The 11,167-nt window shown below is 55.7% G+C and overlaps 1 protein-coding gene across 1 annotated transcript in view; it reads right to left on the reverse strand.

The window, feature by feature from the left end:
• Positions 1-168: 168 nt before the first annotated feature.
• The window catches only part of LOC125917190 (V-set and transmembrane domain-containing protein 2-like protein), a 13,990-nt gene continuing 2,991 nt past the window's right edge, over positions 169-11,167 (reverse strand). The window contains exon 3 of the mRNA XM_049623450.1: positions 169-1,573. Within this exon, the coding sequence (XP_049479407.1) occupies positions 1,301-1,573 (273 nt within the window). The 3' untranslated portion in view covers positions 169-1,300. The remainder of the gene's footprint in view (positions 1,574-11,167) is intronic.

Here is an 11,167-nt window from a genome sequence, read left to right on the forward strand (position 1 = left end):
CTGGCTTCCCTTGGCCCTCCCCTCGTGCCCCAGCCAGCTCACGTTCTGCGCTTGGGGGACAGAGAGCAGAAGCGAGAAGTTGCTGGCCAAGCCGTCCCCACCTGTGCCTCTCCTGCCGCACTGCTCCAGACACAAATGCCCCAGAAAGACACTGCCCGAGGGTTTGTTTTGTTTTTTTTAAACCGCTTTATTCAGGTTGGCTGGTTAGTCACGGATTGGATCATGTGTACAGGGTTACCCACACACACCCCCCGGGCAGAGCCCTCGGCCTCTCCCATATCCCAACTCCCGTCACTAAGGGGTGGCCAGAGGTTTGAGCCAGTTCCCAGGGGGTGTTGGGCCCAATAGAAATATTTACAAATCACCAGGGGGCGGGTGTCCCCCCTGATTAGGAATTGTGAGGAGGTTGGTACTGGGGGGCTTTGGGCTCCCAACAGCCCCAGGCCCTTGAGTGGGCATGGCATGGGCCCCAGAAGGGGGCTGGGACGTTGGGAGCTGGCAGAGGGGGGCTCCTGGGAGAGCCTCGAAGACCCTCGAAGGGGTCCTGCTGGTGCAAAACTCTGCATTGGGCCACTGGGTCAGAGGGGAAAAGGCCCTCCTTCGGACTCGCCACGTAAACGGGCAGATTCCTGGTCCCCCCACCTCTGCGGAAGGTGGGACAGGGAGCTGTTTCTTAGGTATAAGGAAGCTGGACAGGAAGGACCCACCAGGAGGCAGTGAGGTGTCTCCCTCTCCTCCCAGGGCCCGAGTGACCCTGTTTACAGGACATGGGCTCAGAACAAGGCTCTCCTGGGGGCTCTGTCGCCAGGGGAGAGGCCCTAGTTCTGCTCAGAAGATTCAAGTCCAAGTTCAGGGAGGGGTCACTGTCCACACCCCCAGGTTCAGGCGGGGGATGATGGGGAAGGAGGGAGAATAAGGCTGGGAGGCCCTGGCTTGGGACAGGATGGGGAACAAGCAAGCAAAGCAAAACACTGGACTCCACTGAAGCTGGTGACAGAGAGGCAGCCTGGCCCTGGCATGGTGCCCACCCCGGCGTTCGGGGCGGTCGTCCCCTTAGTGCCTGGGGCCACCTTCTCTGAGCCAGGTCACCGCAGGGGTCTGAAAAGGGAGGGTCGGGCAGGGCTTACATGCTGAGCAAGGGAGTGGTGGGCAGAGGGCCGACGTGGTGGCCACAGGCAGTCTTGGGGATGGGGAGGCGGCTGGACCCAGGCGGTCCCGTCCCCCGGGGTCCAGCGGCTCCTCATGCACTCTGTACAGCTGTAGGGGCGCGGGGTGGGTGGGCGGCCAGGTGGGCATCAGTCTAGAGGCTGCAGGCCTCCTCATCCAACGAACGCTTCCGCAGCTCCTTGCCCGGCTTTGGGGGGGGTGGGGCGGGCGCAGCGGGTGGGGCTTCGGGCAGGTGCAGGACCGAGTTCTCTCCCGGCTGCACCCGAAGGTAGGCCTTGACCTTGTGGTGCCGGGCCTTGCCGTCGCTGAAGTCGATGACACGGCACTCATAGGTGCCTTCGTCCGTGGGCTTCACCCTTGACAGACGCAGTTTGTGGGAGATGTTGCTGCCTACCACCTTGACCACCTGGGGAAGGGGACAGAGAGACCATGACCTGGCCATCAGGTGGGAGCTGGGAAGACGGGGAGCGCTGGAACCAGGAGCACGCTTGTAGCATGGGGCCCCAGAGACACTCCCACAAGGGCAGTGGGAGGCTTGCAGGAGAATGAGTTAAATAGCAAAAAAGTAGAAACGACTTCAGCGTCCATCAACAGAACAAATAAGTAGGCGGTAGTCAGTTGATGTGATGGAATACCGCACAGCAGTTAAAAAGCCTGAGCTAGAGTTGGGCTCAGGGACCTTCAGGGAGGGAGAGCTCATTGCCGAGCCCCTCAGGGCCACGTCATGTCTGTAAATAAACGCATAAAAACACTCCATCCTGGCTTTGGAGACAACGTGTGTGCAAGTGTGAAAGCAGACGGGAGGGGATGCAGTGGTCGTCTCTGGGCTGGAGCCCAGGGGAGGTCCGTGAACCTGGGATAGACTGCAAAGTGAAGTCTTCGCCTAGTGTGAAATGTTCTACTTCTTTAAAAAAAAAGGCAGGGCGGGGCGGGGGGCGGGGGTCGCCTGGGTGGCTCAGTCAGTTAAGTCAGTTCGGCTCAGGTCATGATCGCACGGTTCACGAGTTGAGCCCCGCGTCAGGCTCTGTGCGGACAGCCCGGAGCCTGGAGCCTTCTTCAGATTCTGTCTCCCTCTTTCTCTGCCCTTTCCCCACTAGTACTCTCTCTCTCTAAAAAATAAATAAAACATTAAAAAAAAAAAAAAGGTTGCTGATCACAAATATATCAGGATACTAACTTCACTCCAGTTGTGGGGAGCAAGAATATCTGTAATATTTGCCTTTGTACTTTGGCTCCGTGCTTATTTGATTGGGTTTAAATTTAAAAAAAAAATTTTTTTTAATGTTTAATTGTTTTTGAGACAGAGACAGAGCATGAACGGGGAAGGGTCAGAGAGAGAGGGAGACACAGAATCTAAAACAGGCTCCAGGCTCTGAGCTGTCAGCACAGAGCCCGACACGGGGCTCGAACTCACGGACCGTGAGATCATGACCTGAGCTGAAGTCGGATGCTTAACCAACTGAGCCACCCAGGTGCCCCTAAATTTTTTTTTAATGTTTATTTATTTTTGAGAGAGACAGAGTGCGAGTGGGGCAGGGGCAAAGAGAGAGAGACACAGAATCCAAAGCAGGTTCCAGGCTCTGGGCTGTCAGCACAGAGCCTGACGTGGGGTTCGAACCCATGGACCATGAGATCATGACCTGAGCTGACGTCGGACGCTTAACCGACTGAGCCACCTAGGCTCCCTGGGTTTAACATTTTTTATTTTAAAATTGAAATATGGGGCACCTGGGTGGCTCAGTCGGTTAAGCGTCCCGCGTCAGCTCAGGTCATGATCTCATGGTCCGTGGGTTCGAGCCCCGTGTCGGGCTCTGTGCTGACAGCCCAGAGCCTGGAACCTGCTTTGGATTCTGCGCCTCCTTCTCTGTCTGCCTCTCCCCATCTCATGCTCTCTTTGTCTCCCAGAAATGAATAAATGTGGGGCACCTGGGTGGCTCAGTTGGTTGAACATCCGACTTTGGCTCAGGTCATGCTCTCCCAGTTCAGGAGTTCAAGCCCCACATCTGAGCTTTCAGCTCAGAGCCTAGAGCCTGCTTCGGATTCTCTGTCTCCCTCTCTCTCTCTTCCCCTCTCCCACTCGTGCTCTGTCTCTCTCTCTCTCTCTCTCAAAATTAAATAAGCATTAAAAAAATTAAAAAAGAAATGAGTAAATGTTAAAAAATAATAATAAAATAAAATAAAATTGAAATATAACTTGTATGCGGTAAAGTGCATACAGTTTGATGAAATTGAATTCATGTATGCCTGTGTGGCCACCACCCAGAGCGAGGCATGGGACACTTATAACCCTCTAGGGCACACCCTTGCGGTCCTTCCTCATCAATACTCACCCCCACCTACTCTGACTTTTGTCACTATTGATTAGTTTTGTCTGTCCTTGAACTCTTTTCGTGTGTGGCTTCTTCCACACAAGAAGGTATCAGTGAGACTGCTTCATGTTGTTGCAAGACTCAGTTTGTCCTTTTGCATCGCTGAGTAGTATTCCATCACAGGACCACACCACGATTGGTTTATCCAGCCACCAGTTGATGGACAGGTGGGGAGTTTCCAAGATTAGAGCTCTTATGAATAAACCCGCGGCGAATATAGAGCTACTAAGAATTTTTGCCAACGAGAAGAGAAAAGGTTGTCACTGGGGAAGCTGGGTGAAAGGCAAGCGGACTCTATGATCTATTACTGCCATTTTCCGTGAATCCACAGTTCACCATAAGAAGTTAAAAAGGGTAGGGGGAGCTGGGCCTGGAGAGGACAGGTGGGAGGGGCTCCCATCCTTCCCGGGCCCCTTCTTACTTGGCTGCCCTGCTCCGTGCAGCCCCCACCCTGTCTAGACAGAACGGGGGAGAGCGGTCCCCGGCCCCTTCTCGCTGACCTCACCACCTGCTGGCATCACTACAGGCTCGCCAGGCCAGGCGGGAGCTGAGCGGGCTTCAGACCTGCGGCCCCAGCCCTGAGCCCTAGTGGTCCCTCTCCCCTGGGGTGGGGGCCCGGGGTGGGGGGGGCACGGAAAACCAGCTGTCATGTTCTTGCCAAGCCCCAGCTCGTGGAGCGGGGAGGCCCCCGCCAGCCGCCCTTGCAGTGAGGAGGCCGGGACGCAAAAGAGGGCCCTCTCCGCAGGGGCGCGTTCACTGCAGACGTGCCTGGGCCTGTGCTGGGCACACGCACGTGTGGCTTACACTCATCCCACTGACCTGCTCGGGCCCCTGGGCCCCCTTCGTCTCCTCCAAATGCCAAGCTGTCTGACATCACGGCCTTTGCACATGCTGGTCTCTCTGCCTGGATGCTGTTCCCCCACCTCTCTTCACCTGCTTGACCCCAGTTCATTTTCAACAGCACCTCCTCCAAGACGCCCTCGATCACAACCCCCCGTTTATTTCCTTCACAGCAGTTATTACAGTTTGAGAACCATTTATTTGTTGACTTGATTTTGGTTTCTTTCCCTGGCCAAACTAAAAACACCATGAAGACAGGGATGATACTTATTTTGTTCATCTTAGTGACCATCCAGGGCCTTGTCCTCTGTAAGCAACAACCAACATTTGTTGAATGAGTGGACTCACGCTAGGTCCTTCTTTCTTCAAGGGAAGTGGTACCCAGATATCATGCTTTCTAATTTGAGGTCACTTTACCCATGACTATACCCCCCTTACAGATGGTGAAATGAAGGCTCAGAAAAGAAAAGGGGCTTCCTGTGGGCACTGAGTCAGCGAAGGGCAGAGCTGGGAACTAAACCCAGGCCTGACTCCATGCATGCATGCTACCCCTCCAAATGGTGTGACAGGCCCATCAGGGGTCACCCAGCACCGGCAGGGCCACAGGGGCTCTTCCCAGGCTCCAGGAGGGAAGAGGAGGGGTGGTTGGGTGGACAGCCAAGGAGCCTGGCCCGTCTTCTCTGGTTCTGAGCCTTCCGGCTGGCTGGCCGTCACCCCCACAAAGCAGGAAAACATGGGCTTCTGGTAGAGTGGGAGGCACGAGATGGGCCACAGGCAGGACTCCCAGTAGCGAGACGGTGAGGCTCTTGGTGTGGGGCTGAGGGAGGACCAGCCTCCCCTGCCCAGCTCCAGGCTGGGCCCAGCTGGAGGCCACCGGCCCTGCTGATTCCATCACCTCTGACCAAGGGCACAGGGAGGCCCCGTGGCCCCGCCACGCTCTCAGGCGAGTTAGGAGATGCTGTTGCAAATGCGCAGCGGGGAGCGAATTACCTCAACATCTGTTTCCCTCACGGATATTAATTATCCTTCATTTGTCAACCCTACAAGGCGCTAATGGAGTAATAATGCGAAGCACTGGGAGCGGCCGCTCCTAGGGAGGGAGCACCAGCCGCAGCCCACCCCCCCCCCCCCCCGACGCGAGGCGAGGCCCGGGCCCCCCCCCCCCCCGCGCAGTCCGCTCTGCGCCCCCCCCCCCCCAACCCTGTCGCCCCTTCTGCCAGCAGAACAGAGGCCTCTCAGAGAGGAGGAGGGAGTCCGGGAGCACTGCCAGGGTGCTGGGAGGCCGGGTCTGACCCCAACAAGCCACCAGCACCCAGGCTCTTGGGATGGATTCGTCGTGCCTTTGGTGGACATTTGGCAAGAACGCACTCTGAGCTGGGTGCTGGGGTCACAGCTGGGAAGCAGCCAGACCCCAGCAGTGCTGCACGGGCTCACCGAGAGCCCAGACCCCACACCGAACCCCGCACCTCAGGAAGAGTGCCACATGAGACACGGCTCTCTCCGGCCCTGGTGTCTACCCTTTTAAGCACCGTCTGGAGAAGGCAAATAATAAAAACCATAACAGCAGTTAAGAGTAGGGCTCACAGCCAGTGTTTACAGAGCACTTGATCACTAGGAGGCGATGTGCTGAAAGCTTCATGCATCATTTTTGAGCCTCGCGATAACCCCGTGATGTAGGCCCTGCCAGGATACCCATTGCATGGGTCAGGAAACTGAGGCTCAGAGAGGTCAGGTGATTTGCCCAAGGCCATCCAGCTGGTGACAGAGACCAGGCCTTAACCACATCTCTGGTGAGCCTCCCGTGACCAGTAAACCACAGGTCTACCTTTTCACCCTTTCCTACCTCCTTCCCTAGGTCCCCAGCCTTCCTTGTCTTGAGGGAGCCCGGCCCATCCTCAGAGGCATATCTTATGGGAGGGGGGTCCACCATCCTGCTCCAGCTTCTTGGGGGCGGAGGAAGCAGCCTGTTGGATTTCCTCATTCACAAACTGGGCAGAAAACCCTATGGCTCAGCCCTCCAGCGACACTGGAGAGGCCAGGAGGAGAGGAGACCCCCGCACGGCAGCCTGGCTGTAAATCATAATCACCTCAGCACAAGCATCGACAGGCCTTAGCAGTGCAATTAAGCACCTAATTATGCTGAAAGAGACAAGGCGAGTCCATGCCATGACCAGGCTCAGCCTCCTCCCTGCTCACCCATGGCCCGGGCCTTTCTGGGCCTGGCAGGGACACCCCTGGGCCCTCAGGGCTGGGATCTTTCTCCAGAGCCACACCAGGAAGAACGAAAGGTGCTGATATATGTCCATGGTGCCAGACCTCTCCTACCTGCAGCCTCATGGCTGAGCCTGAGAGTGACAGGGTGGCCCCGGGAAGGTGCCGGGGTGGGGATGGGGCATCAGATGGTCCCTACCCCACGCCAGGGCCTGCCCTGAGCTCTGCCACTCCCGTGCCGCTTTCGTCAGCCCCTTGGCTTGTTCAGAATCCATCCCGGTCTCTCCGAATCTCGACCCCAGAGGGCCTCACCTGCTCCAGCCAGGCCCTCCCACGTCATCACTGCCTTTGCTCCTTCTGCACTCTGGCACAGTCAATCCCAGAATCCCACCGATCTTTGCTCTGAACATCACTGGGCCCCTCCCCTTCTCTCCAGAGTCCAGCCCCCTTGCACTGGCCAGGGTCCCAGCTTCTCTCATCTGGTCATCATCCCAGCCTCCTCCCAGGTCTCCCCAAAGCCACTGTGGCCCCTCCTAATCTGTTCTCCATGACAGCCAGACAGATCTTTACACAATGTCCCCAACTCAGGGCCCTTCCATCCATGGCTCCTGGCAGTACTTGCCCAGGCCCCTTGGGGTCTCATCCCCACCTGCCCCTCGGCCACACCAGCCTCCTGCACTCCTCAAACCTACACACCCAGCCAAGATCCCCGCTCCTAGTCATCAACACCTCTATACTTCAGTGCTTACTTCAAATAGCACCCCCTCCAGGAAGCCCTCCAGAACCTCCAGACTAGGCCAAGTCCTCTGTTACTGGCTCAGACCCCTCCCAGGCAGCTGTCCTCATTTTGATGGTCACAGTTGTAATTTTATTTTTCTCACGTGTGATGATTGGATTACCATCCATCTCCCACACTGGCCTGGGAGCACCCGAGGACAGGGATCGGGTGTGTGTGACCGTGCATCTTCGAGGCCCCCACCGCTCTACGGATGTTTCAGGCATTCCTGAGATGAATGGAGTGATTCTGGCTCCACGTGAATCTGGCCTCCCTGGAGAACCTCAGGACTTAATGCCCTTATGTATATTGTGGATCACTGCAGGAATTTAAGATAGAAACGTCTAGAGCAGAAAATAAAAATCGCAGTCAACCACGAGCCACCACTTGGCCTGTTAATTCTTTGGGAAGGAGGCAGACGTCGTGCACTGCTCCAGCTGTTCCAGCCCTCCACCGGAAACACCCAGTGTCCACATGTGCACCACACCTGTGGAGCAGCTGGGTGGCTTTCGCAGGGGCTTGGCCCACCCGGCCGCTTGGTCTGACAAAGGCCAGTGTCTTTCAACGCTTCATGGAGATTTCATGGAGACCCCAGAGACAGGCTACAGTGGCTTCCTGAGGCCTCTTCAGGACTGTCCCCTTTGAGTTAGGTCAAAAGAAAAACTTGCAGAACTTGAAAACCACCAATAAGAACAAGAATTTGCCTGAGCCACAGAAATGAGGCCCTGAAGGTAAAATCCCCAGCATATGCAAGCTACCAAGGGAGATGTGTTTAGGCCAGGGGTCCTTCCCCAGGTCCCAAGTGAAATGAGATCATTGATGGGAAGCAAAGCGCTCATCATGGTTCCTGGCATATGGCAGGCACTCTCTAAATGTTAGCTGCTTTATTATTATTACTGTTGTCTCACAGAGGCCTGTCCTCCTACATAACTGGCCTCCCTACAAGATTCTGAGCTCTTTCGTCACCTCACCTGTCTCCTGCACAGGAGCTGGGCCCCCTTTCATGCTCCAGCCACCACCCCCCCCCCCACATGCTGGGAATAGGGGTCTTATGACCACAAATTCATGGGCAGTTTTCAATCTAGTAAACCACACTCATTCACACAGCCAATCTCTAGGACTTCATACTATACAAAGTGTTAGGGCTCAGGGATGCCAGGTGCGGGCCCCACTGCGTCCTCAGCACAGTCGATCCTGAACCTTCCCGGGGTTACCATGGCAGCCCCAACAGGTCACCGAGCCCTCCGGCACCAGGCCCTTGGAAGCTGATGCCACTTCCTGCCCCAGAGCCTGAGACCCCACGGTGCCCACGCTGCCCAGCCAGCACGTGATGCTATTTAGCTCCCACAGTGTTTTTCAAATTAGGTCCCAAAAGTTAAAAATCAGGAGCTGCCCCGGTTGGTTGAGCATCTGACTTCGGCTCAGGTCATGACCTCCCAGTTTGTGAGTTCGAGCCCCGCGTCGGGCTCCGTGCTGACAGCTCGGAGCCTGGAGCCTGCTTCGGATTCTGTGTCTCCCTCTCTCTCTCTGCCCCTCTCCAGCTTGTGTTCTCTCTCTCTTTCTCTCAAAAATAAATAAACTTTAAAAAAAAAATAAAAACCAATTAACTTTTTAAAAAATCAGGAGCTGCCCATCACAATCAGGACTTTTAGAAGGCACAGGGCTACCGGGCCAAGTTCCTGCCTGGCTCATTTGGCTGGTCCAGATACAGGGCCTGGGTTCTAGGCCCCGTGGCCCCACAGGAACCACTCTGTGCCTTCATGTCACCTGTACATGTACAGGTACAGGTACAGACAGGGATGCACATCATACTGGCCTGTCCGTGCACCAAAATCTGTGTCTGGGTTTATACCACCGTTGGCCTGGGTGTGTGTTTGTATATACCATTCAGTTATTTATTGGGCACCTACTATGTACCAGGCACTGTACTAGGCTCTGGGAATGTAACAAGTTCATCAGGCAGGCACAGTCCCAGCCCCAGGTGTTGGGGGGACAGCTATGAAACAAATACACACATGGGTGATTGCAGATGGAAATGTGGCCAGCAGGGAAAAGGGGTGCCAGCTGAGCCACAGGGTCAAGGGAGGCATCCTGAGCTGAGCTCTGAAGGAAGAGAGAGGAGTTTTCTGGGCAGAGGAACCGGCCCATGCAAAAGCCAGGAGGTGGGAAGAAACGAGAAGGCAGAAAAGCAACCAGAGTTGGGAGGGGAAGGGGAGCCAGGTCAAGCAAGATGAGACAGCACAGAGGGTGAGAAGAGTGAGTCGAGCGGAGCCTTGAAGGCCATGGAGACAAGTCTGAGCCTTCTGGACTGCGGGAAACTAGGATGTGCATCTGTTCACAGGTGTAGGCTAACTCCGTGCCTGTGTATTTAGGAACTGTCGTGTGTGAGACGCTGTCTGTACAAGGAGGTAGTCTCTGCCTCTCTGTGAGGTTCCTAACCAGACCCCCGGAGCCCCAGCTGGAACAGGAATCACAGGGGCTGGGGGTGGGGAGTGATTGCACAATCACGCTGAGCACATTTATTTTATTTAACTAATTAGCAGCTTCGCATTCCCCTCACGTGGGGCCTAGCAGCTACGAATTCTAATCCTCTAAGTCAATTAGATTATTCTTCCCTTTGCCTGAGACACTCCTTAAACCCCAAACAAAATCACAGCAGAAAGAGTTGCAGGTATAGTAACATATACACAGGTCTCCACCTGCCCAGGCTTCACTGGTGGGTGTCTGGGTAAGAAATGGGGCATTGCCTGTGGAGAGGGTGGGGGGCACGGGTGGAGGGGGGAGCTAGAGCTGTCCTAACTTGGAAGCGGCTTGAATTTCCAGACCCCAGCTGTGAAGGGCCCTGGGCAGACCGTGCAAATGTTGCTTTAAAGGCCCTTGTTCTCTCACATGCCCACCTCTTGTCAGAGTGGCTGCGGGACCCTCCTCCCTGGCCTCCCTGCCTCTGTTCTGCCATCTTCAATGTCCAGCATGGCACCCCCCATGCCTGCTGGTGCCCACTCTTTACACTGTGACTTCTGCTGTGGGACAAGGCTCCTCAGCACATCTGTGTCTCATTGACCTTGGGATACAGAGCTCCCCCACAAACTCTTGAAAAGTGGTGTTAGAATCAATAGAAAAGAGTGAATTTGGAGGTCACTCCCCCCCCCCCCGCCCACATACACACTATACCCTTGTGGGCACCTACATTTCTAATGTTTCTAGTGGATTTACTAGTCTCCTGCCAGGCTGACCTGATGCCCCATGTACCAATCCAGCCGGGCCCCATGGTCACACATGTCCCTAGGCCTGTCCCCATCCTCAGCATGCTTTTCTCTTTCCCTTCCTTTCTCAATCCTGTGTGCCTCTTCCAGGCCTGGCTGGGGATGTCCCTTCTCCACAAAAACTGTCACTCCCTGAGGCCCCTGGGTCCCCAGATGAGGCCCCAGCAGAGTCTGGAGACAAGGAGTTCAAGCCCCGAAGACAGGCAGCTCAACCACGTCATGACCACCAGCAAATCTTTGACCCCGCTAAGCCTCAGTTATCCTACCTGGAAAATGGGCAAATGCTCGGCCATTCCCTACGGAGTTGTAGCACTGATAAAATGAGTCCATGCATAAGAAGGCACGGCCACGGGGCGCCTGGGTGGCTCAGTCGGTTGAGCGTCCGACTTCGGCTCATGTCACGATCTCGCGGTCCGTGAGTTCGAGCCCCGCGTCGGGCTCTGGGCTGACAGCTCAGAGCCTGGAGCCTGTTTCACATTCTGTGTCTCCCTCTCTCTGACCCTCCCCCGTTCATGCTCTGTCTCTCTCTGTCTCAAAAATAA

Source organism: Panthera uncia, unplaced genomic scaffold, assembly GCF_023721935.1.
Source record: "Panthera uncia isolate 11264 unplaced genomic scaffold, Puncia_PCG_1.0 HiC_scaffold_1572, whole genome shotgun sequence".
NCBI classification, from domain to species: domain Eukaryota; kingdom Metazoa; phylum Chordata; class Mammalia; order Carnivora; family Felidae; genus Panthera; species Panthera uncia.